Here is a 27359-nt window from a genome sequence, read left to right as displayed (position 1 = left end):
TTAAATGATATAAACAGGAGTCTGCGGAACAGTAAAGGAAGTTAGAGGAGGAAAACTGACTCCTCGCCAGAAGGAGCGGCAACCAACATCAATGTCTGCGGTACCCGGCACCACCAATTTAGTCCAGAACCAGCTGCCAAGTGGGTGGGGATGGACCTTGTATATCCATGTGAAGAACATGCAGGTAGGCCAAGGCAGTAAACATACACTGTGGCAAAATAATACTACGCAAATGGGAACAAAAACATGGAATGGTGGTTGGGGCACACATGATGCAGCAGGCTCACAGAGGAGCTTATTGACAGTATTGCCCCTTTATAGATATTCCTCAACACATTTCTCTCTAGCCAGACCAAAAAAAAGAAACCACAACAAGGCTGCTGGTGCACAGTGCAAGTACGGTTATGTGGTTGACCTTGAATGATACATAAAAGGCCAAACAAAAGGTTGTGCTTAACAAAATGGTCATTAGGGACTGTGTACAAACTGGAACCAAAATACCTAAAGGTGTGTTCTGAAGTAAACTAAAGTTGTGAGGATGGTTCTTCTCCAGTATGCATTCACTTCTTGGGAAAACTAAATACAAAAATAACAAACCCGTCTCTCTGGAGAGTACAAAAGTGTCCAAGCCAAATATTTCTGTGGTAGCTTAATATCGTAAGCAATATACTTACTGTATCTTGTTTAAGGGGATTCTGCACATTTCTTCCTCCAGGTACAGTGTCTGGTTTCATGGCTGCATATGAGACTGATGTTTGTTCTTTATTGAGCGGTATCTTGGAGATGGACTTTCTGAGGCCAAGAGCCACAGGAAGACAGGAGGCCACCCTTGACTGTCACTGGGGCTCATCTTGGCGCTCTTCTTGTAGCTTTCCTCTCTCATGGCCTTCGGTCTCTGGCTCTCCAGTTTCATCAGCCTCCCCTCCTTGCTGACTCACATCAAGCGTGTATCTACGGATCGCTTCCCTAACGTCTCTGGATCCTGGTGTACCTCCACTACCATGAACTTGTTGCTCTTGTACCTCCTCCCTCAATATAAGATCTTTCACCTGCTCCATAACACCACACCACTCTTCTCGACACCAGTGTCTTCCCCAGTCTTCTATATTGCTTTGATGTTCCTTGCCTGTTCTTAACAACTTTCTTTCACCTCCTCATTGGTGAAAATGTTGTGCTACGTTTCTCATTCTTTAGAAAAACCTAACCTCTGACCTCTTCATGATATTTCTCCACTCCTCTGCCTTTCTCATGAACTCTTCTACAAACGTGTTATCCAATTAATTTCCCTCTCTACTTTTCTCTCTCTCTCTCCACGGTTTAGCACCACCTTGTCAAGCATTACCACATCCTCTGCCAACCTCCTACTTCATCACATTTCCCAGCCTTCTGGGTTCCTCTCCTCCTAACCATCTATATAGGTCGGCTAAAACCTCTGGTTTGCTCTCTTCTCAATCTTCTTGATGTGCTCTCCTCAGCCTTCAGGGTCTCTCTTCCCAACCTTCTGTGTCTTTCTCTCCCTAGCGCTCTGGGTTCTTTTCCCAGCCCTTAGAGTCTTTCCCTTTCCATGATTTTGTGGACTTCCTTCCCTCAACCTTCTGAATCTACTTTTCCCCAGTCCCTTGGGCCTCTCCTCTAGTCTCATATCTCTTCCTTACTCACCCACACCCTTTTCGGGCCCAGATTCCTGGATCTCCTCTCTGGCCTCCTGTCTCCAGCTCCTCCTGCTTGCCTCTCCAGCTCTCTCCAAAACACTTGCTCCCTTGGACTCCCACATCCTTCTGCCACAAGGTTTTCATTTAACAGGACCATAACCAGTCTCTCTCTGATGTAAGGGAAATCAGGCATGTCTGCTTACGCAGCTGGGGGAGGGATTGGCTAGTAGACCCTGCCCCTGGCCATACCTTACCGTTCTGATGTGGGACTCGGGACTGTCCTCTCTCCGGTAGTGTCCTCGCAGTTGACTCCCTTAACTTATCTAGTCTTAATTGTATGAATGTTAAGACCATTTTCGAAGATTGACTACCACTCTAATTTCCACTTCCTGTTCTGGTCCTGCTCTTTCTCTCTGTAGATTTATATGGGAGCAGATTTACAGATTAGTGTCAAGATGCTTGCTAAATGTAGGCACAGAATAGGACATGCATTGAGCACATCCTCTTGGTAGGGTGGCAGTAACCTAGCAAAGTTATGGTGTCTGGCTAATTAAGAAAAGATAAAATCAAATGGATTAACCTTTAATGATTTGTGTTGAACGTTCCAAGAGATCTGCCTCCTGATGAGGAATATCTTAAACCTTTGCATACTAAAAAATGTATGCATGTTACATAATTTAGAAAACATGCATGATTCGCTAGTTGCCGCTTGAAGCACAATACAATGTACGGATATATGTTTAATATCATTTCCAGGTATGGAGTAGATTTTCCCTACTTAACATTCCTACAAGCTGCCATCAAAAGCCCACCTTGCACATCATTAGCTCCAGGCTCCAATTCTTTAAAGAAGAAACAAACAGTGATTTAGTGTGAAAAACACAAAGGTTTCAATTTCATTGTGCTTTATTGTCAATACTTTCAATACTAAATATACCTTGTTCATTTGTATAATAATAGTATATAAGGAACAAGTTACTTACCTGTAACTGTTGTTCTCCAGCATGGGTCTGGCATGGATTCACATGCGGATGAATATTCCCCGTCGTCAGGCCGGGAATCCTCGGTATAGAAAAAAATCAGTATCAGTTTCGTTTCTGATCTGTCTTTCTTAGTAGTTACCAATCACTGGTCTCTGGGTCATACTGCCCCCAGCCAATGACTGCCCTCTCCCTAAGCCCCGCCTCTGGCAGCCATCCTCAGATTTGGTAGCACGTAAAGTGGCAGTATGACCAAATGAAGAGCCGCAGAGGGGTAGGCGGGAGGGTTCGCATGTGAATCCATGCCAGACCCATGCTGGAGAACAACAGTTACAGGTAAGTAACTTGTTCCTTCTCCAGCATGGGGTCGGGCATGGATTCACATGCTCATGAATAAGAGAATACATAGCAGTACGCACATGCACAACCACTGGAGGTGGCAACAGGCTCAAGCAATACAACAACTCAACATTAAGCATCTCTTACCTCCTCACCAGGCTCACCTTAGGCAAACAGGTTGCGCAGCACTGCTTGGCCGACCCTGGACTCCTCCCTGGAGTCCCGATCGACGCAGTAGAATCTTGTGAAGGTGTGCCTTGACCTCCACGTCGCAGCCCTGCAGATGTCCAGCCGGGGCACACCAGACAGGAACGCCGTGGTAGCAGCGATCGCTCTGGTCGAATGGGCTCTCGGAACGCCGGGCAGCGGTCAGTTTGCCAACCGGTGACAGTGCATGATGCAGCCGGAGAGCCATCTGGAAATGGAAGTCTTCGAGAGAGCCTTCCCTTGAATCACAGTCCCAAAGTTCACAAACAGCTGTGACGTCTTCCGAAAACTCTTCGTGCGGTCCACGTAGAACTTCAGCGCTCTAGCTACATCCAGCGAGTGCAAAGTCCTCTCGGCCGGCGACGAAGGCGACGGGAAGAAAACAGGCAACACCAAGGGCTCATTGAGGTGGAAGTCCGACGGCACCTTGGGCATAAAGGAGGGGTGCGTCTTCAGCACCACCCTCGTGTCATGAATAGTCAAGTATGGAGGCTTGCAAGATAGGGCCTGGATCTCTCCCACTCGTCGTGCGGAGGTGATGGCCACGAGGAAAGCTGTCTTCCATGACAGGAACTTCAAAGGCGCCGAATGCATAGGCTCGAATGGGGCCTCCATGAGCCTGGTCAGCACCACATTAAGCTCCCACGCCGGGGCAGGAGCCTTCACCGGCAGGAATGATCGGAATAGTCCCTTCATGAATTCCTTCACTAGGCGATGCGACCACAAGGACGCCCGTCCCGTAGTCCTGGTATATCGGGAGATTGCAGCCAGATGTATTTTGATGGAGGCGTGAGCAAGTCCAGCTTTGGCCAGTGACAGTAGGTACGGCAGTACTTGAAGGGCCATAATCCGCAGAGGGTTAATCTTCTGTGCACGGCACCAGACAGAGAACCTCTTCCATTTATGTCCGTAGCACTTGAGAGTTGAGGACGCCCTGGCCTTTGCAAGAACCTCTCTGCAGTCGGCCGGGATGTCGTACCCTCCAAACTCTAGTGCTACCGGGGCCAGGCCTGCAAGTTCAGCGACTCCGGGTTGTGGTGAAGAATGGCACCTCCTTCTCTGGAGAGAAGGTCTGCGTCCGTCGGCAGCTTGACTGATGTGGACGTTGACAAGTCCAGAAGGTCCGGGAACCAGATCTGTCTCGGCCACGCCAGTGCGACGAGGATCATCCTGCACCGGGACCTCTTGAGCTGGTTGATGAGTCGGAGCAGCAACGGCAGCGGAGGGAACGCATAAAGAAATAGGCCGTCCCAGGGGAACGAGAAAGCATCGCCCATGCTCCTCGGCTGGGGGAACCTGCTGGCGAACCTCCGGCACTTGGAATTCGTCGCGAAGAGATCATTTGGGGTTCGCCCCATCGTCGGAAGAGTCGATCCACTTGATCCTGGCGTAGTTCCCACTCGTGGCACGAGCGCAGCTCCCTGCTGAGTGAGTCGGCGATCGTGTTTTTTATTCCTGCCAGATGAAGAGCCACCAGGAACATCTGTTGGGCGACGGCCCAATGTCACAGCTCCTGGGCTTCCTTGGATAGGGCCGGGGGCCTGGTTCCGCCCTGCTTCTGGATGTAGAACATCGTGGTGGTGTTGTCGGTGAAGATCTTCACCACCTTGCCCTTGAGGGACGGAAGAAAGGACCCGATGGCCCAGAACACTGCGCAGAGCTCCAATGTGTTGATGTGGAGCGACTTCTCCTCCAGGAGCCAAAGGCCTCTCGCGTGAAGTTCTCCGGAGTGCGCTCCCCAACCTTCCAGGGAGGCGTCCGTCGTCACCGTCACCTGGTGAGCTGGGGTCTGAAAGTCCGTGCACGCCGACAGATGGGAGCGGGTACCACACCACCGGATCGCCTGACGGAACGTCTCGTTGAGGGATCCTGTCCTCGAAGCTGCCCGTCGACTGGACCCAGCAGGCGTCGAGGAACTCTTGTAAGGGGCGCATCCGAAGCCTGCAAAGGCGCAACAGATAAATGCAGGAGGACATCATCCCGAGGAGGGACTTGATAGATCTTACCCAGGCCATGCCCATGGCCAGCAGACGCTGCACCTTGCCCAGAATGGTCCTGGTCCTTTCCTCCGACGGCGAGGCCAGCCGCGCCACTGTGTCCAGCTTGGCTCCCAGAAACAGGATGACTTGCGACGGAACCAGGTGGGATTTTGGAAAGTTGATGGAGAATCCCAGGTCCGTGAGCAGCTGGACGACCTTTGCAGTGTGCTCCACGGTGAGCTCCCTTGTAGTTGCCCGGATGAGCCAGTCGTCCAGGTAGGGGTAGACGTGGATCCCCTGTAGGCGCAGCCGTGCCGCCACCGGTGCGAGACACTTGGTACACCCTGGGTGCTGACTTCAATCCGAACGGGAGGGCCTTGAACTGGTAGTGCCGCCCTTGGACCAAGAACCTGAGGAACTTTCGGTGTCTTTTTAGAATGGGGATGTGGAAGTACGCATCCTACAAGTCCAACGACGATAGGAAATCGCCCTCCTCCAGCTGTCCCAGCACGTGCTGGAGGGTGACCATACCGAACTTCTGTGCCTTGATACTTGTTCAGTCGTCGCAGGTCCAGGATGGGGCGCCATCCTCCTGTCTTCTTTTTTACGAGGAAGTACCTTGAGTAAACTCCGGAGCCCCGAAGCCTCTTTGGGACAAGCTCGATGGCACCCTTCTTGAGCATCGCCCTTACTTCCAACAGTAGTTGAGGGACGTGATTTTCCTTCCTGGCCACGGGTGGAACGAGAGGGCACTTCTTCTGAAACTCGAGTGCGTGCCCTTGGGCCAGGGCGCCCAGCACCCAACGGTCGGTGGAGATGGACTCCCACGCGCTGACGAACCTCGCCAGCCGGCCTCCCACTGGGGTGCTTCAGCGGGGGCCCAACCTCACGCCGGTTCAATCTTGTTTGGAGGCCGCCTTGCCTCCTTGACCTCCCTGTCGACGACGACGGGCACCACCTGACTTGCCGCGTCCCCTGTAGGCTTCCTGGGACGAAGATCTTGCCGCTTGGCGGTACGTGGAGGAGCCACTGCCGGATCCCTTGGAGGCACCTTGTCTGCCTCCGGAGCTCCGAAAGGACGGCTGTCGTTGTTGGAGCATTCCCAGTGCCCGGGCAGTCTCTGTGTCTGTCTTGATGGCCTGAAGGGACTCATCAGCCGCCTTCCCAAACAGGTTGTTCCCGTCGAAGGGCATGTCCAAAACCTTGGTTTGTACGTCCTGGCGGAAATCCGTGGCCTTGAGCCATCCTCGTCGTCTCAAGCAAACGCCGTTGCCCAACTGACGGAAACCGGTGTCGGCGATGTCCGTTGCCACCGTGATGGCGTGGTCTGAAGTAATCTCACCTTCCTGTAGGATTTCAAGGGCCTCAGCCCTTTTGGCGTCCGGAAGGAAGTCCAACAGAGGGGCGATTTTGAACCACAACTCCCTGTCGTAGCGGGCTACGATAGCCAGGGCGTTGGCCGCCTTGATAGTCGTCGCTGCGGATGAGATGATCCGTCGTCCCATCGTGTCCAGCTTCCTGCCCTCGCCGTCCGGCGGGGAAGTTTATGTCGAGGCCGATGCCCCCCCAGCTTTCTTCTTTGCCGCCGCCGAGACGACCAAATCTGGGGTGCTGTCATGATCCCTTCTTCCAAGGGGTCAGGACTTGCCCCACGACCTTGGAAGCAGGCCCATGACTCTGATCCCAGGAACCAGCCAGTCCCTATAGGGACCCTCTGGACCTTGTCCTGGCGCCAGTGGCGCCAGGCTCATGATGGTGACTGGTCCCGGCACAGGAAGCGCCGGGCTCATATTAGATAAGAGTGCTTGGTGGACCTACCTGTAGCAGACCATGCTGCTTACTTACCAGCTAACTGGTCTCCTGATCCTTCTCTGCCTGGAACTACTTTTTCTGTCTGGGTGGAGCAGGAGCCACTCCCTGGAAGCAGAACACAGGAACTCTTCTAGAAATCTGGAACTCTTTTCTTACCTGGGTGGGGCCGTGGAAGGAGACGTCTAAGCACTACAGAAGGCTATTTAAACCACACCCGATTGGTTTCACGTGCTTCGCGTTATTCTGCATCTGCAGCAGGACGCTCACCGTGTCAGCTCCAGGAAACCTCCAGCTCCAGATCCTGTGAACACGAAATAACCTGCTGGAATCCAATCTTCAGTCTTCTTCAGTCTTCTGCAGCTCCTGCAAAACAAAGGCACAGGTTAGGCTAAAGTAAAGGCAGCGAATCTACTTACCTAATCCACCGGCAGCATCCAAGGCGCCTTTTTCTGCCTTTCTCTTCCGGCATCCGACATCTGCAAAGAGAGAGAACATCGGTCAGTAATATTCAACTACAAGTTCTGCTTACCTGTGTTACGCCCGTTCCAACTCAGCTCGCGCTGCATTCCGGCACCTGCAAGGCAAGATACATCGGTTAGTAACGCTTAGTTACAAGACTGCTTACCCGACGCTTTCAATCTGTTCGCGCTGCACCTCAGCACCTGCAAAGACAAAAGAGACATTACGGAGCATTCTCCAGCGCTGGTGCAGTCTTTCTACTTACGTGCCATTAGAAGGATAATCTTCATCGTCACAGCATCTGAAAAGGGAAAGACATAGACTTTACAGACTTAAGACTTTTGAAAGAGAAGAGAACAATGCAAAAGGAACTTTAATACTTACAAGGCACGCTCGTGCATTAACGGCGTCTTCGCTCCCAGCAAATCCTCTGCTATCACGAGGCAGAGCTCGCATCCAGTGAAGCAACTGGATTCAGCGCCCCTGCACAAGACGCAGGATGGAGAGCCCGGCATTTACCTATATAAGGTAAGCGCAATATCAACCCAGTTCCACGGGGAAAGAAAGGGCGAGAGGGGCTAGGAACTTTCTGAACCTTCCAAACACTAATACCTTGGTTTACCCTTGCAGACATCTCACTCTTCAGCTTAAACTGTCGGTGGGAAGGGGGCCCAGTCCGGGAGCAAAACGAACCCTGCGCCTAACACTGAAGACAGTATCCTCGCCAGATCAAGACCTGCGCCTCCGGGGGAACCAGGTGAGCGTTACAGAACGCGAAGCCTTACCACAAAATTCCCGCCCAGGCGCAATGGAAACCTCAGACACAGACCAGTTGGCCCAATTACTCGGGGAGTTGAGGGCGGAAGTACACGCTGCACGTCAGGAAACAAATGCCCTAAGGAGGGAGTTAGTGGTCTCCAAAGAGCGAACAGACGATTTGGCTAGACAATTGCTGCACGCCCAAGCTGGACAAACTCCTCTACCAACCCCAAGTGGGGGCCACGCTCCTCCAGCTTCCTCGAATCCGGTACAAATCAATCTACCAGGAAATATACCTTTGGCTCCGCCCGAACGCTTTTCAGGTGATTCAAAAAGGTTTGCTGTGTTCTTCAATCAATGTCGCTTGCACTTTTTGTGCAGACCCGCCGCTTTTCCAACGGACCAGGCTAAAGTGGCCTTCGTGCTCTCTTATCTCAGTGGCAGTGCCGCAGATTGGTCTGTTCCTTTAGTGTCTCAAGATGACCCCATTCTCCATAACTTCCAGGACTTCCAAGCCAGTATGGAGAAACTGTTCGCAAGGCACTATCAGGGACAGGCCTTGGATAATGAACTTCTTTCACTACGACAGGGCAATCAAGATCTTCTGACTTATATTGCATCATTTAACAGACTAGTGGTGGAAACCGGATGGCCGGAGGATAAGAGGATCACACTGTTTTACAGAGGTCTGCGTGGGGAATTAAAAGACGTTCTGGCTCAAGTGGTAAATCCTCCACAAGACTGTTCCGAATATATCGATCTGGTAGTGCAATTGGATCATCGACTACAGAATCGGAAAGCCGATCGATCCAGATTTGAAACCCGACCTTTTTCAAGGCCACAAAGTTCTACGAAAGGAACTGATTCCGTGGAACCCATGCAAATAGGGGGTGTAAAAGGACCTTTAACCCAAAAGGAGAGGGAAAGGAGGAGACAACTGCAATTATGCCTCTATTGCGGAAACTCAGGGCACTTTCTTCGAGATTGTCCAGTGAAGCCCAAGAAGAAGATAGTAGGGGCGTCTGATAAAGGTACCGAGAATTCTGAGCCGGGAAACGACCTCGCCCGGCAAGTGTAGAGGTCCGCTTGCCGAGCGTTAAAACCAGTTCTTTGACCTCGCATTTCATCATGCCCATGGTCCTCGTGAGTCCTGAACAACCTAATCGTATGCATGCCATTAAAGCATACATTGATAGTGGCGCAATCGGGAATTACTTGGACTGTGAGCTGGCCGCCAGGATGAATCTGTCTCTTTGTCCAAAGACGGTGAAAGACGTCATTACCACCGTGGATGGGACGGAAATAGCTTCCGGACCCGTAACTCACACCACCATGGAAGTAACGTTAGTAAGCCAAGATGGGCATCAAGAGAAGATCGTGTTTGATGTGATCAAGGCCCCTCAGTTTCAAGTCATCTTGGGAGTTCCTTGGTTGGAGAAACACAATCCTCAAATTGATTGGCGAGCAAAGACAATCCGGTTTCCAGAATGCGCTTCTACCTGCTACCCTCAGCTCTCCACCAAACTAGCTGCAACTGTTTCTGAGAGTCCGCAACTGCCTCCTGAATACCAGGAATTCCAAGATGTCTTTCGGAAAGACCAAGCTAATTCTTTGCCTCCTCACAGATCATACGACTGTCAGATAGACCTGATTCCTGGATCCACTCCTCCGTGCAGTCGGATTTATGCCCTTACTGAACCTGAAAATCTCCACCTAAGGCAATATTTGGACCAGTACCTGGCTAACGGATTCATCCGTCCTTCGAAGTCCCCGGCCTCCTCAGCTCTGTTCTTCGTGCCAAAAAAGGAGGGAGACTTAAGAACATGTATAGACTACCGCGCCCTGAACCAGATTACAATTAAGAACAGGTATCCATTGCCATTGATCCCAGAACTACTTGACCAAGTCAAAAACGCCTGCATATATACTAAGTTAGACCTCAGAGGAGCCTACCATTTGGTGCGAATAAAAGAGGGCGATGAATGGAAGACGGCCTTTCGTACCAAGTATGGACTGTTCGAGTATCAAGTGATGCCCTTCGGGTTGTGTAACGCACCGGCCGCATTCCAGTTCTTTATGAATGACGTGCTCCGTGAACTCATTGATGTGTGTGTAGTTGTATACATTGACGACATTCTGGTTTATTCGTCTTCTGAGGCAGAACACAGAAAACATGTAACCGCAGTACTGGAGAGGCTCTGCAAACACAAACTTTTTGCAAAATTAGAGAAGTGCGTCTTTCATGTTACTGAGGTCGAATTTCTGGGATTTATTTTGTCACCTAACGGAGTTCACATGGACTCGAGGAAAGTAGATGCAATAATCAAGTGGCCCTCACCATCATCTGTAAAAGGGGTTCAAAGTATGTTGGGCTTCGCCAACTTCTATCGCAGGTTTATTCCAGACTTTTCTCGGGTAGTCCAACCCATTACAGCTCTCCTCAGAAAAAACAAACGTTTTGAATGGTCTACCGAGGCAGAACAAGCCTTTCAGGAGCTAAAGACTAAATTTACCTCCGCCCCGATTTTAAAACATCCCCGCCCGGAACTACCTTACATCGTCGAGATCGATGCCTCCAGCCTTGCTATGGGAGCAGTGCTTTCACAAAGAGATCCAGAAACCAACCAGTTGCACCCCGTGGCGTTTTGGTCTCGTAAATTATCAGCCCCAGAAATCAATTACACCATTACCGATAAGGAACTGTTGGCTATTAAGTCCGCCTTTAAGGCCTGGCGGCATTATCTCTTAGGAGCCCGACACACAGTCACTGTCATTACTGACCATCGTAATCTACAGTATCTTAAATCAGCCAAAGCTCAATCCTCCAGACAACTTCGCTGGGCATTATTTTTTGCCGAATTTGATTTTATAATCACCTACCGACCAGGCAATAAGAATGGTAAAGCGGATGCCCTCTCTCGAATCGGAGTAGAGGAACACATGGTTAACCCTGAGCTCGTACCTATTATTCCTGAACAAAGAATCCTGGGTTTGATCAGCATGCAATCCATTGAAGAAATTGAAACCCAGGTTAAAAAACTTGTAACTCCAACGGACATACAAAAATGGCAGCTTCAGGGGGAAGACTTCACAGTAAAGAACAACTTATTATACTTCAAGGAACGACTTTATCTACCCTGTACCAGCTTACAAAATCAAGTCATCTCTTGTTATCACGACTCCTTAATGGAAGGACACCCGGGTATGGCCAAGACCTCGGAAAAGGTCAAGCGTCCCTTTTGGTGGCCGTCTTGGAGAAAAGACATCAGAAACTTTGTCATGTCCTGTGGAGTGTGCGCCCAGAACAAGAGTCCTAAGGAAAAACCAGCAGGCCTCTTACAACCACTTGAAATCCCACCTCATCCCTGGCATACCCTTTCCATGGACTTTATCACTGACTTACCTCCCTGTTCCGGATACAATACAATCCTGGTAATCGTAGACTTATTTTCAAAAATGGCACATTTCATCCCACTAAAGGGGTTACCGTCAGCAGCAATCCTGGCTCGAGAATTTCTTGAAAACATCGTTCGGTTGCACGGCTTTCCTTCAGTTTTAATCTCAGACAGAGGAAGTCAATTCATCTCCCACTTCTGGCGGAGTTGCTGTCGGTTAGCTCAAATTGATGTAAGGCTTTCCACCAGTCACCACCCACAAACCGATGGTCAGACCGAAAGGACCAATCAGACTTTGGAACAGTACCTACGCTGCATGCTGCAACAGACAGGAGGAACTTGGAAGGACATCCTTTGGATAGCCGAGTACGCTTACAATAACTCAGTCCACTCTGGAACCGGAAAGACCCCGTTTTTTCTTTTGTATGGTAATCATCCTCGAACCTCTAACCTGGATCCACCTCAGGATCTTGGAACACCAGCAGTTGACCACCTACATTCAACCATCACCCAAGCCTTCAAGGAAGCTACTACCCACCTTCAAAGGGCCAAGGAACTATACAAGAAAGGAGCAGATCAACATCGAAAGGAAGCCCCTCAATACCAAATAGGAGATCAAGTCTGGTTATCCACCAAATATTTACCCCTAAAGGGACCACGCACCTTTAACCCAAGATACCTGGGACCCTACTCTGTTACTGCCATAATAAATCCAGTAGCGGTCAAGTTGGATTTACCCCCTCGCATGAAAATGCACCCAGTCTTCCATGTTTCACTACTAAAACCAGTTCAACCAGAAACCCGATTGACTAAATCTCCTGAACCTATCCTAGTTGACGGAGAACTTGAGTTTGAAATAAAAAATATCCTGGATTCCAAGATCTCCAAATCAAAACTACACTACCTGATTGACTGGAAAGGCTACGGCCCCCAAGAAAGATCTTGGGAACCTGCAGAACATGTACACGCACCCCGACTAATCAAGAAATTTCATCGGACATTTCCTAACAAACCAAGACCTCCGGAGAAGTCAACCTTGGGAGGGGCCTTGAGGGGGGGTGCTGTCATGATCCCTTCTTCCAAGGGGTCAGGACTTGCCCCACGACCTTGGAAGCAGGCCCATGACTCTGATCCCAGGAACCAGCCAGTCCCTATAGGGACCCTCTGGACCTTGTCCTGGCGCCAGTGGCGCCAGGCTCATGATGGTGACTGGTCCCGGCACAGGAAGCGCCGGGCTCATATTAGATAAGAGTGCTTGGTGGACCTACCTGTAGCAGACCATGCTGCTTACTTACCAGCTAACTGGTCTCCTGATCCTTCTCTGCCTGGAACTACTTTTTCTGTCTGGGTGGAGCAGGAGCCACTTCCTGGAAGCAGAACACAGGAACTCTTCTAGAAATCTGGAACTCTTTTCTTACCTGGGTGGGGCCGTGGAAGGAGATGCCTAAGCACTACAGAAGGCTATTTAAACCACACCCGATTGGTTTCACGTGCTTCGCGTTATTCTGCATCTGCAGCAGGACGCTCACCGTGTCAGCTCCAGGAAACCTCCAGCTCCAGATCCTGTGAACACGAAATAACCTGCTGGAATCCAATCTTCAGTCTTCTTCAGTCTTCTGCAGCTCCTGCAAAACAAAGGCACAGGTTAGGCTAAAGTAAAGGCAGCGAATCTACTTACCTAATCCACCGGCAGCATCCAAGGCGCCTTTTTCTGCCTTTCTCTTCCGGCATCCGACATCTGCAAAGAGAGAGAACATCGGTCAGTAATATTCAACTACAAGTTCTGCTTACCTGTGTTACGCCCGTTCCAACTCAGCTCGCGCTGCATTCCGGCACCTGCAAGGAAAGATACATCGGTTAGTAACGCTTAGTTACAAGACTGCTTACCCGACGCTTTCAATCTGTTCGCGCTGCACCTCAGCACCTGCAAAGACAAAAGAGACATTACGGAGCATTCTCCAGCGCTGGTGCAGTCTTTCTACTTACGTGCCATTAGAAGGATAATCTTCATCGTCACAGCATCTGAAAAGGGAAAGACATAGACTTTACAGACTTAAGACTATTGAAAGAGAAGAGAACAATGCAAAAGGAACTTTAATACTTACAAGGCACGCTCGTGCATTAACGGCGTCTTCGCTCCCAGCAAATCCTCTGCTATCACGAGGCAGAGCTTGCATCCAGTGAAGCAACTGGATTCAGCGCCCCTGCACAAGACGCAGGATGGAGAGCCCGGCATTTACCTATATAAGGTAAGCGCAATATCAACCCAGTTCCACGGGGAAAGAAAGGGCGAGAGGGGCTAGGAACTTTCCGAACCTTCCAAACACTAATACCTTGGTTTACCCTTGCAGACATCTCACTCTTCAGCTTAAACTGTCGGTGGGAAGGGGGCCCAGTCCGGGAGCAAAACGAACCCTGCGCCTAACACTGAAGACAGTATCCTCGCCAGATCAAGACCTGCGCCTCCGGGGGAACCAGGTGAGCGTTACAGGTAGGTTGCACCTGAAGGCACAAGGGGGCAGCGTCGGGGACCCGGTACTTCTTCTCGTACCGGTCCCTCTTTGCCGGCGCCGTGGCAGGGTTCTTGGGGAGGGCGAGCCCCTCATCCCAGATGTCAGCAAGAAGCGGTACGGCGAGGACCGTCTTCCTTTTAGCCTTGTGCCGTTGGTAAAGGAACCCTTCCTTCTTCTTCTCTTCTGGGCAGAGCTGGAAGAGCTCGGATGCCCTGGAAATCATGGCATGAAAGGATCCAATCTCGTCGGGCAGGGACGCCCGAGCAGGGGGGCGACGGGGGACACGTCCCGTCATCGCCTCCGTCGTCATCTGTACCTGTCGTAGCCGTGTCCGTGCCTGTATCATCCCTGTGGGTAGTAGACCGGGGGAAAGGCAGAGCAGGCCGCAGAGGTGGGAGAGGTGGCGTAGGATGCGTCCTCCTCCTCTTATGTGGTGGACTTTCCGAAGGTCCTGGCTCCGGTTCCCCTGTCGGGTCTGGCTCAGGTACCTCCGTCGGGGGGAGGGGCAACCTTGTCCTTATCTCCGAGCATAAGGACTGAATCGCTGACAAAATGGCCGCTGAAGTGTCCTGCGACGCCGGAAACGACGGGCGCGAGGGCTCTTGAGGAGCCTCGTCAGCGACACTGTCGCTCTCGTCGTCGCCCTCGTCGGGATCCCTCCCGATGGGCTGGGCCTCTTCCACAACTTCGATGAGCTCTTCTTCAGAGGTTGTGTCCGTATCCGCGATGGCCACCAGCCCCTCCCCCACCTTTTCCAACGAGGACTTCGTGGGGGTCTTCTCAATGGGCCCGAAAGAAGACTCCCTCTGCGGTGGCAGGGAGACTCTGGGTCCTGAGGTCGCATCCACTGGTGTAGCCTCCACAGGCTGAGCCAGGGCCGCGGCGACATCCTCAATCAAGGTCTTAGCAGGGTGAATTAAGGCCATCGTCACCTTCTGTACGCCTGGGGCCTTCACCTTGGGGGGGGGGGGGTCCGAGCCTCGCTCCCCCTCTGCTGGAATCTTCGAGATCGACCGGGGCCTCTCCAGAAGCTTCGCCGGGTTCTCGGACTTCCTCTTAGCCGAGCCAGAGCGTTGGCTCGTGGTTGATGGCGCCGGGGAGGATGCGCCCTGCCTGGCAGCCAAGGAGCCTGACCGTTCGGCACTCCCGGTGCCCGCGGACTCGCGGTGCTTAGCCTTGGTTTGGGCCCCCGTCGCCGGGGCGCCCTCACAGGACGTAGAAGACCGCTCGGACTTCTTTTTCTTCTTCTCGCCTGACGGGCTCTTCCCTTCCAGCCAGTTGGCGAGACGGAGATGGCGATCCTTCATGGTCCGCTCTGACATGTTCCCACAAAACGCACAGTCCTTCTCTGTGTGCGTTTTGTCCTCATGGAGACAGTAGAGGCATAACGAATGCTCGTCCTCCTTGAAAACATTCTGAAGCTGGCATCCAGGGCAGGTCCTGAACAGTTTCCCGGGCGTCGAGCTTCCTTTCTCCTGGGCCATGTCCGGGGTAGGCCTCAGAACTTCTGGAATCCTCCAAAAGCGTAACTCGACGAAATCTTCACCCTTGAGGGGCGTAGAAAACTCCGAAACGGATCCTCGTTGATCGGATGTAGAAACGATGGAGCTCGAGGCTCTATTTAACCGAAAAATGAGAAAAATCTCCTGAAAAAGCGCCAAAACGCAGCAAAAGCTCGAGAGCTACAGCACGTGGACTCCCAACACTTGAACGTGCGGTAAAAATCTGAGGATGGCTGACGGAGGCGGGGCTTCGGGAGAGGGCAGTCATTGGCTGGGGCCAGTACGACCCAGAGACCAGTGATTGGTTACTACTAAGAAAGACAGATCAGAAACGAAACTGATACTGATTTTTTCTATACCGAGGATTCCTGGCTTGACGACGGGGAATATTCATGAGCATGTGAATCCATGCCAGATCCCATGCTGGAGAATGAGTATCTTTGTTGCTACAAATGATTGTTTTAACAAGGGTCCACAATCTATTACAGTCAACTTATGTTCTTGACAAATTATAATGCTCAACTGTACTAACTCTGAAATTACATCATGAATGGTTTTGCAATATGACAGCATTGGATAGACTGAATATCTTGCATTACTTTTCAGGTATAGTATTCTTGAACAATAAACAACATTGACGCATCTGGAATCTTGAATAACCAAGTCAATTCACCTACCTTCTCCAAAGAGTATAACATTATTTTCTTTTAGGATACATTTCTTCAAAATAATCAATATGTGGTGGTTGGAGGATATCAAGTGCAGACAGAACCTGTCGGGGGGAAAACAAAAAAATGTTCCTACCGAAAAGAAATGCACTTTAACCAGAAAGACACTTTAAAATGAACTATTTTTTAATTAAATGGCTGGATTTATCAACTGAATCATATTTAATATCAATTAGGCCATGGTTACAAATTAATTACAGGATTCGTTTTACTTAGCAAAGTAGAACTTGAACACCAAAATATTGTAGATCAAAGACATTGCTTCAAGAAAATTGTTCATATCAACCAAGTTACTGAATTTATAATGCCTTTAATTAATTTGTAACAAAACACAAGGAGTAGTACCCTGGAACTCCAAAGACTGTTACTTTTGTGAACCTTGGAATGTAGGAAAAGGAAGACAAGGAACAAAGGCTGATCAAACCTGTGCAGTGTGTCGGAGGTACCCGGGGCTCTCCAAAGTTGATAGCCTAGGCAGAGAGGAGCGATTGCAGCCGTGGTACTGTCCTTGGCTCCTACAACAAAGCAGCGTCAGAAACAGATAGCACAGCCGGTGAGTCGGAGAGATTGATACCGAACCAGCTTGTGTTTTGAACCAAGTTTGCAAGCGGCAACTTTGTATAAAAATAACAGTGCGTGAGGCGTTGGTGATGAGGGACGCGCATGTAATTGGAAAATAACAGTAATCGGACTTTGGGAGGTCAAGTCAAGATACCATATTCAAAGTGGTCTGGTGCCACGTGGGCGCTCATTTGAAAGCCTCTGTTTGGTATCCAGCTGATGCTCAGTGAATTAAAAGGAAGATTGAGATCTAAGTGGTCATGCAGCGGGTCAAGCTAAACCTTGTGCACATTTGAAAGTCTTCCGTCATTTAAAGTACATTGCCATTGATACGAACACGGCTGAGGAAGACTAATTGAGCGGGATCTGAGCCCGACACAGGTCCATCCAACCTGAACATTTTGAGTTAAACTTTTGCTTTGAAAGGATCTGAGCCCGGTTGAGGGGGATCCAGAGTGAACACCCAAAGTGTGTACATGGGAAATCCTGAACGGGAAAGAACATTTCTTTATTGTTTTGTGCAGCAGGCCCTCTGATTCAATAGACTTACAAGAAGTAAAGAGCCTTGAATACAGATGGTCTTGAACTGTGAAAATTGATCTACATCCTCGTGCCCCAAATGCCAGAGTACGTGCTTTGTTCGAGTGACCCGCCTTGCCCCCTGCTGAAAACGTGGGTAAGGGAGGCCAACGGTCGAGCATCCTGACATATAATTTAGTGAACACTTCTTTGTTTTTCAGGAACATTACCCCAAATTATTTGTAAATCAGTGGTAAGGATTGGCAATAGGTTTTTTTTAGTACAGGCCCTTTTTATTTGACAAGACTCAACTAGGACTGCGTTATTATTATTTGATGGTCGTTGCTTGCTCCTATCTGTACATTTAGGTTCAGATAGGCGTTTATCACCCCCTTGTGAAAGTTTAATAAACACTGTTGAACTGTGGTCACTTGTGACTGTCTTACTATTGCCACCATGCATTCCTTACAATTGTTGAGCCGCTCTCAATAGCAACCTAAAAGCACTTTTAATGATGAACAAACCACCACCATCTTTTTCCAAGGAATTATCAAAAAAGGTTTGCATTTTACCATGTAGGGCATGTGCTGAGTTGAGTGTACTTCACATCTTATGTCGTGAGCGAGCCGCTATGGACTGGTCTGGCCCAACCTCTACCCGATATGTCTTCCAGAGGGGGAAGGAGTGGGATCCAGAGGCTCGCACTCCCCTAAGAAGTGATATATTGTCACCTCCTGCGGAAAGTCCATTCCCACACAAACAAGAAAAGGACTTCAAATCCCAACATTTATCGGGATACATGGAGAACAGCAATAGAACAACCATAAACATGTATTCCATAGTGAATGAAAAACAGGGTGAAATTCTACAGCCCCATAATCAAGAGTAGCCTAATCATATAGTTTACTGCACGACAAGCGTTTATAAACAATTTAATGCACAGAAGTTCACAGGCGCACTGAAAAAACAGCACACCTGCATGCCCAGAATTCACACAACTGGCAGTTCGCTCGTAAAACAGGCAGGAAGTTCACCCTGTTTCAGAGGAGAATGCTGGTATCTACAGAGCAACACACCTGAATGTTGGCAGTTTGAAAATGGCGCTGACTGCCCTGGATAGGAATAAACCCTTGGATCCAGTCATAGAGCCCAATTTGAATTGAATGGCCTGCCACCAATAGGAAAACAGCCTAATAATAATAAGGGAACTATGATTTCAAAAGAGAAACCACCAATCACAAGGAATGTCACAACCTGCACAGGAAGGGAACCAATCCCGAGCTAGGTTGGGCAGTTGCTCACAAGCTCATGTCTATAAAAAGAGCTGGGAGAGACATGAAATGGGCACACATTGAAACGCAGCATGTGTGCAGATTCAGACTCCCTGGATACATGGGGCTGCCACCGTCTGGGAAACCACAGCAAGCTTGCGTAGGCTAAAACAGTGGAAAATGTGTCAAACGAAGCACAGAGACTGAACCAGCAGGGCTGTGGAAAGAGTCTTTGACTTAGAACCAGGTTACCATACAGAGACCTGAGAAGAAGATGCCCTGTCAGGCGGTTGCTGCCGGAAAGGGACAATGTATGAAAGGGAGGAGTGGGTTCAGAGAAATGCAAACTGTGCTTTAGAAACCCATGTGCTGAAAAACTCAATGTGTGGATAAGACCTCAGGTGAACACCGAGAAACCCAAGGTCTGAGAGAGACCTGATGTGAATGCAGAGAACCCCAAGGTCTACAAGTGCTTGCTATAAAGCTAAGGTGAAGCCTGAGAGAAGAAATCTGAGAAGACTGAAACCTGAGAGAGGTCTTCAAAGGGATTTAGAAAGCAGAAAGATCAAGGATGTGTCCCGACTGATCAACACTGGAAGAGCCTTCCGAGAACCTTTCTCCTTTTGTTTTTATTGGACTAAGCTTGGACATTTTAGGATTTGTGAACTCTTCTGTTGCCTGTGTCAGAGATGTAACTCACAGACTCCCAAGGAAAGTTCAAGGGTTTTTAATTAACACATGGTAACGATTGGCTTGGTATTCTTTGTAGGTTGAGGTGGATGCCACTGTAACCTCCGAAGTGCAGACTCTAATCCGCTACTCTCAGTTTATGTCACTGCCATGCAGCACTACTACCTCTCTGGGATCAATTAAGTACAACAGACCCCGTTAATCTATTGCAAACCTCTGATGTCACCAGAGGGTATCTCTCCCAAACAGAGGATGTGGGGGGCCTCCAATAGCACTCGGAACAACATGCCGTAGCTCCCTCACCAATCAAGACCAGTGTAGCTGCCGACCAAAGACTAGGTGGCATCAATCTTTCTTCCTCCGGATGGTGGAGAAAATGTCGGCGGAGCCACACAGGAAACCCTCAGGTAGAGCTGCTTATCCCCTAGGACTGAGCAAGAGCAATTATGGCAAAATCCTCAGAGCGATGTAGCAGAGTGGCGATAGTCAGATGTCAGACTGACAGTCATCAGACAGTTACCTTTATGGTCACTCCAGTACTCTTAGGGAAGCGGTTACTTTGAAAATATCATCTACTATGGAGATGCAGCTCTCTGTGTGCCCAACCCATTCAACCAGTGTGGTCTTGCACAAGTAGATTTATTCTTCGGCTCCTAACCGGATTTCGGCACTTGCAGAGAAAGGGATGTGGGGGCATGGAGGAGGTGGTTGGTGAAGGGTTGTGTGGCAAAGTAGTGGTGCAAGTGAGTGAGAGGAAATCGCTACGAGTAATGAAGATACTGTACAGTAAATGTGATCTTTGACTAAATAATGAGTAATCTCCCCCCTATTCTAAACTGCGGGGGATAGATTGTAAATCGGAGCATTGAAAAACCTGACTTCAAACAAACCTGCTGAAAAGGAAATCTTGACCTCACTATTTCTGAATATAGCATCCATGGAAACATGTATGTAGAGTTGCTTATATGTCTGCCCTAAAATGTTCCCAGAACATGACTTGTCTGTGGAATGTCATGGATGTGTCTTTCTGTGTGTAAGAACCTCCAATTAGCCAGAGATGCAGTCAACAGACCATGTGCATATGACACATAACAAGCTTTGCTGAATGGGGCATTACTGTCACTATAGGGTCAGAATGCTAAAATGTTTGAAAACTCCTTTGTGGTTGATTTGAGTTTATCCCCAGCAACACCCTTGTTTGATATAGAAATAGATACTCAAGAAATCTCAAATGCATTTAAAACACACACATTTGCACCATTGCTTGCACAAAATAATCATTTTAAAATAAATGGATGTGAGAGGCCAACTAACCACATAAATGGCTAGAGGACTCACTATATATTAAAAGTACATAAATGGAAGCCTATATGGCAAAACCTGGGAACACCTTCATAGATTGTGGTGGCATTTAAACAACTAAATAGCGATGTGGATGGAGTTCCCATCAGCAAAGCACCTGTGAAAAGAGCTAATTACAAACCAATGAGATGAATTGCTAATACAGTAGGAACACAGTAGTGAAGCAAGGCATTGCATTCCGGGGATAACAGTCACAATCCTAGCTGGAAGGTCTCACTGGGATGATACAAAGTTCCTGGCAACAAAGAAAGGTTGTTGGTGTAGACCACACTTGGCCAATGAGGAGTGCATGCTAGGCACATACCATCATTCTTTAACAGGTAAAATATCTATCCTTTACCAAGACTGGTTCTGAATGCTATACCAGCATATCTAATACACTGGGATGAATTTATGCAGTATGCTTCAGATCTTATAACAATTAAAGTAGTTACAATGATTACTCACATCATGTTTGCTTTGGAATAACCAAATGCAAGAATTCGGCCCTATCCATTTGGTGGGACGATCAAGTTCCTTGGTAAATTTGCATTAAGCTAGTGATATTGCAAGTGTGTCTCCTTTATGTCCCACGTCTACCACTCAAGATACAGAAAACAGATGACTTGGGAAGATATGTAAAAAAAAAATAATAATAATCAGGACCCTTAGAGGTGTATTTCTTGGAATACAGTGACACGTGTCTCATTCAAGGTACTTAATGGATCCAAAATCTTTTCACTGTTAAATTTGTTAGACAAGAGAAAACTATTAACAAAAGCAATAACATTCCTTTATGACTTGTTGCACATAAGAAATGAACAATGGGAAACGTTACTTACCTGTAATCGAAGCTCTCCATCATGGGCAAAATCATTGAACTTGTAAACACTCAATATCTCCCCCTTCAGGCAAGACCTCTGGACACAATTTTAAAATAGAGTGAAAACTCTGTTTGTAAAACAATGTGTTAAAATCATTTCATAATGGTAAATCATTATGAATTGAAAGAAAACCATCTGGCCAATTATGACTTCTAGTTTTCCCCTATTAAAAATAAACGTACGCATGTTCTCTGCACAGAGTTCTCTTAAAATTTCAACCACAGGAGAACAATGGTTTGATAGGCAGCAATAGGTAGTTTTGGTCATGTAGAAAAGAAAACAAAACACTGTTGCTTTAAAACTAGAGATTTCCTAGATCCCCATCATGTACCTTAGTGGCAGTTAGAGCCAAATATGTTTTACTTTTTACCTGAGGATTAAGATAACCAGTAATCTCTCGATCTATGTGGGGAGGAGGGTGGTTGTTTACTAATTCACATGATGCAGAACCAGGATTGCACGTAAGTGACTTTCCCGTCCCCATCAAAGGAATTTCATTGATATGGTTTAAGGTACTTGCCTATAACTATTGTTCTCCATCGTGGGTCTGGCATGGATTCACATGCTCGTGAATATTCCCTGTCGTCAGGCTGGGAATCCTCAGTAAAAGAAAAAATAGTTTCACTTTCACTTTAAAACTGCATTTCTCCTCTAAACCAATCACTGTCCTCTGGGTCATACTGCCCCCATTCAATAACAGTCCTCTCCCTAAGCCCCGTTTATGGCAGCCATCTTCAGATTTGGTAAGCACGTAAAGTGGCAGTATGACCAAGAGCCACAGAGGGGTTGGAGGGAGGGTTCTGCATGTGAATCCATGCCAGACCCACGCTGGAGAACAATAGTTACAGGTAAGTAACTGAAACCTTCTCCAGCATGGGGTCTTGCATGGATTCACATGCTCATGAATAACGAATACACAGCAGTATACATTACACAACCACAGGAGGTGGCAAGGCTCAACAGAACCTTAACACTTACCTCTGGAACAGACTAACCTCAAGCGAACAGGTTGTATAGCACTGCCTGGCCGACTCCGGACTCTCTGTTGGCACAGTAGAACTTTGTGAAGGTATGTGCCCTGCAGATGTCAAGCAGGAGCACACCACAATGGAACGCCGTTGTTGCAGCGATCACTCTAGTGGAATGGGCTCTCGGACGGCCTGCCAGAGGCTGGTTCGCCAGCTGATGACAGTGCATGCCGCAGCCAGAGAGCCAGCTTGAAATGGAAGCCTTGGATAAGGTCTTCCCATGGTTCACAGGACCAAAGTCCACAAACAACTCAGAAGTCTTCCGAAAATTCTTTGTGCGTTTTACGTAGAACGTCAAGGCGCGAGCAACATCCAGCGAATGCCATCCCGCTCCACCGGCGACAAAGGTTTCGGGAAGAAAACTGGCAACACCAAGGACTCGTTGAGGTAGCATTCCGACGAAACCTGAGGCATGAAAGAGGGGTGTGTACGCAGTACCACACTCGGTTCGTGGAAAGTCCGATAAGGTTGCTTGCAGGATAGGACCTGGATCTCACCCACACGTCTGGCAGAGGTGATGGCCACAAGGAAAGTCATTTTCCACGAGAGAAACTCAAGTGGGGATTGATGCATAGGTTTGAAAGGTGCCCCCATGAGCCTCGTCTGGACCACATTGAGTTCCCATGACAGGGCAGGAGCCTTCACCGGCAGGAAAGATCGGATAAGCTCCTTGAGGAACTCCTTGACGAGTCTGTGGGACTACAGCGAGGATCTACCCAGGGATCTGGTGTAGCGTGAGAAGGCCACCGTCTGTACCTTGATGAATCCGTGAGCCAGTCCAGCTTTTGCCAAGGACAGCACGTATGGAAGAATCTGTGGAGCCGTGACCCTTAGAGGTGTAACCTTCTGCGACTGGCACCACGTAGCAAAACGCTTCAACGTGTGACCATGGCACTTTAGAGTCGACGATGCCCTGGCTTTGGCGAGGACTTCCTTGCAGTCGGCTTGCAACTCAAAGTCTAAGGCTGCAGGGGCCATGCCCTCAGGCTCAGCGATCCTGGGTTGCGATGAAAGATTGTGCCTCCCTCTCTGGTGAGCAGATCCGGAAGTACTGGCAACTTGACTGGAGGCGAGGCTGACAGGCTAAGTAGGTCCGGATACCAAATCTGCCTCGGCCACGACGGGGCGAGGAGTATCATCGTGCATCGTCACTGTCTGAGTGTGTTGATGCTACATAGCAGGAGAAGAAATGGGAGGAAAAGCATACAGAAACAGACCTTTCCACGGGAAGGAGAATGCGTCCCCCAAGCTCCTCGGTTGTTGGAATCTGCTGGCAAAGCTCTGGCATATGGAGTTCACCACTGTGGCAAAAAGATCAATCAGGGGTTTGCCCCATTTGACAAACAGGCAGCCCACCGGATCCCACTTGTGGCAGGAGCACAGTTCCCTACTGAGGGAGTCTGTGATGGTGATCTTGATGCCTGCCAGATGGAGAGGGATGAGGAACATCCCCTGTCTGATGGCCCAGTGCCACAGGTCCTGAGCTTCCTTGGAGAGAGCTGGGGATCGAGTTACCCCTTGCTTCCTGATGTAGAACCTGGTGGTGGTGTTGTCCGTGAAGATCCTCATCACCTTTCCCGTTGGAGACGGTAGGAAAGACTTGAGGGCCCAGAACACTGCCCATAGCTCCAGGATGTTGATGTGCAGATCCTCGTCTTCTGGAAGCCACAGACCGCTGGCGTGTAGACGTACTGTGTGATTCCCCCCAACCTTCCAGCGAGGCATCTGTGGTGACAGTCTCCTCGTATTGGCAGGGTTTGAAATCCCATCCCCTGGGTGATGTGGGAGCGCACCCCCCACCACTCTATCACCCGCCAAAACTCCTCTTTGAGAGGGATCACATCCGCAAAACTCCCAGACACTTGCATCCAAAGTGCACAGAAGAATTCCTGTAGGGGTTGCATCTGCAACCTGCCGAGACGGACGAGGTAGATGCAGGACGACATCATGCCCAGCAACGACTTGATGGCCAGCACCGTTGCTGTCTTCGCCGACAACAGTTGCTGCACCTTCCCTTGAATGGCTACTAGCCTCTCCTCCGAGGGTGACGCCAGGCAAGCCACTGTGTTGAGTCTGGAGCTGAGGAACAGCGCGTTCTGCGATGGCGTTAAGCAGGACTTAGGATACTTTAGGGAGAATCCGAGCTCGATCAGAAGTCGGACGGTCTCCGTGTGCTCGTTGGCCAGATCCCGTGAGGGCGCGTGTATTGATGTTTTATTTATATTGCGCTCCTACACAAGTGTCTCAGAGCGCAACGAGGCAAAGAAGGAGAACAAGGGAGTTCAAAACAACTATCTTACTAGGCCCAGTGACACTGAGAACACGCAAGTAAATAGGAGAGGGAAAAAAGGGAAAGTGCATGGGCCGGGGAGTGGAAAGTGCTGGGGAAAGGAATACAAATAAATACTAGACCAAATAAATAAATATTAAAAAGCAAAGAACAGGGGTAGTGCAGTCAGCAAAGGCCAGTGCTAAGTATAAAGCAACAAGCAGGATGTGTCGGATAAGTGCAGAGAGGAAGGTATGGGTATACGTGAATGGCCTGCAGACGCAGATGGGCCGCCACTGGGGCCAAGATTTTGTAAACACTCCTGGTGCCCATTTCAAGCAGAATGGTAGGGCCATGAACTGGTAGTGTTGGCCTTGCACCACAAACAATAGGAACTTTCGATGTTTCCTGTGGATGGGGACATAGAAGTACGCGTCCTCTAGGTCCAACGATGTCAAGAAATCCCATTCCTCCAGTTGGCCGAGCATGTGCTGCAACGTGACCATTGTGAATTTTTGAGACTTCAGGTATTTGTTCAGACGGCGCAAGTTCAGGATGAGTCTCCAACCCCTTGTCTTCTTTCTTACCAGAAAGTATCTGGAATAGACTCCGTAGCCAGAGAGCTGTCGGGAACAAGCTCTATTGCCCCTTTTCATAACATGGCTCGCACTTCTTCCAGGAGCTGAGGGATGTGAAGCTCCTGACGGGGAGCCAATGGTATATGTGGGCACCTGCAATGGAACTCCAAGGTGTGTCCCTGGACGAGCGCGCCCAGCACCCATCTGTCAGTGATCTTCTTCCACTCGCTGACAAACCTCGTCAGCCGACCTCCCACTGGGGTGCATGAGTGGGGGCCCAACATCTTGGCCAGTTCAGGCTTGCTTGGGCACCTGCAACGCTGACCTCCGCTAACGTAGGCCTGGAGGAGTGAAAAGAAGACAAGCAATGGTGCTAAAGAGTGCCAAGGGAAGGTGCCATCTTTGTATTTGTCTTTATGGCTTGAAGGGATTCGTCGACCGCCTTCCCGAACAGATCTGCTCCGTCGAAGGGCATGTCCAACACCTTCGCATGAAAGTCCTGACGAAAGTTTGTGGCATTCAACCAACCCTGCCGACGAAGGCAGACTCTGTTTCCCATCTGCCAGAAACCCATCTCAGTGATGTCCACTGCCATCGTAATGGCACTGTCCGACGCCACCTCCCCTTACTGAAAGAGGGCAAGGGCTTCCATTTTCTTGTCATCGTGGAGGAATTCCAGGATCGGGCCTAGCTTGTACCAAAGTTCCTGGTCGTAACGGGACAAAGATAGCCAGAGCATTAGCCTCCTTGATCGTGGATGCCTCCGTGTAAATGACTCTCTTCCCCATGGCATCCATCTTCTTCCCCTCGTTGTCCGGGGGAACTGATGATGATGATGATGAGGCCGGGTTTCCTTGCAGCAGGGCAGCCGACACAACAGAGTCTGATGACAGTTCTGACCTCAAGCTGGTGGGCGCAGAGTCTGGCACCCTATATTGCTTCTCCAATCTGTCTCATTTGGTTGGAGCCTTGCATGGGTTCTTCATGAGGGCTGGACCTTGTTCCCAAATGTCATCCAAAAAGGGTACTGTCATGATCATCTTCCTCTTGGACTCTCGTCACTGATACACAAAGCCCTCTTTCTTGGCTTCCTTGGGCACCAGCTGGAACAGCTCAGAGGCCCTGGAGATTGAGTGGAATGATCCCACCTTGTCTGGTGGAGAGACTATGAGGGGCATACAGGTGCAGTGATTAATTGTCTGCCAGGACAAAGTCCTCATCTTCGACAGGTCCTGTGGCCGTCATGTCCGTACCAGTGTCTGTGTGTGTATCCGGGTCCGCTGGTAGGGTCGGGGCCCGATGTGGTGGAGGAGGCTGATGTGGATGCATCGGATGACGCTTTTGCTTCTTACGCAGAGGCTGATCAGGGGCCTGTGGCACCACAGGTGTCAGTGCTGGGTGCAACCTCTGCTGGATCTCTGTCACCAGGGTGTGGAGAGTCGACAGGATGTCCATGGATATGTCCCTCGGCTGCTGATGGAATGATGGAGCGCTAGACCCTGCACTGCCGTCCTCGTGGAACGGATAGATGGACTCTTGGTCTTCATCGTCCGTGGATGACATGTCCATCGGTTGAACGCAAACCTTGGAGGACTGATTTGGGGCCTCCTTGCCCCCCCCGCCCCTCTTCATCCCTGAGGGTTTTGAACCGGGATCTGGACCGGTGTCTCCCCTCCACATGGGTGCTTGCAGCCTTTGCTGCTACTTCGCTGCCTGTGTCGCGCCTTGGAGCAGGGATACCCTTTGCGCCGTAGGAGCCACCCTCGCCGGATCGGAACCTATCGCCATCGTAGTGGTCACAGAAGGTGCCGACGAAGTGGTCGACAAGGACTTTGGCTGCACCGGTTGAGCATGTTTGGGCTGCGTGGCCTTCTTCTCTTCCAACGGCAAAGG

At 49.6% G+C, this 27359-nt stretch overlaps 1 protein-coding gene across 2 annotated transcripts in view; it reads right to left on the bottom strand.

Moving 5' to 3' along the window:
* NLK (nemo like kinase) overlaps positions 1-27359 on the bottom strand; it is a 1539426-nt gene that overhangs the window by 1177424 nt on the left and 334643 nt on the right. For both annotated transcript variants that reach the window (XM_069615020.1, XM_069615019.1), the window contains exon 3: positions 16314-16369. In XM_069615020.1, the coding sequence (XP_069471121.1) occupies positions 16314-16369 (56 nt within the window). The remainder of the gene's footprint in view (positions 1-16313; positions 16370-27359) is intronic.

The sequence above is a fragment of the Ambystoma mexicanum genome, chromosome 9, assembly GCF_040938575.1.
Source record: "Ambystoma mexicanum isolate Mex_15411 chromosome 9, UKY_AmexF1_1, whole genome shotgun sequence".
In the NCBI taxonomy this organism is placed as follows: Eukaryota; Metazoa; Chordata; class Amphibia; order Caudata; family Ambystomatidae; genus Ambystoma; species Ambystoma mexicanum.
Note: the sequence above shows the minus strand (reverse complement) of the source record. Positions and strands in the feature narration are given on the sequence as shown.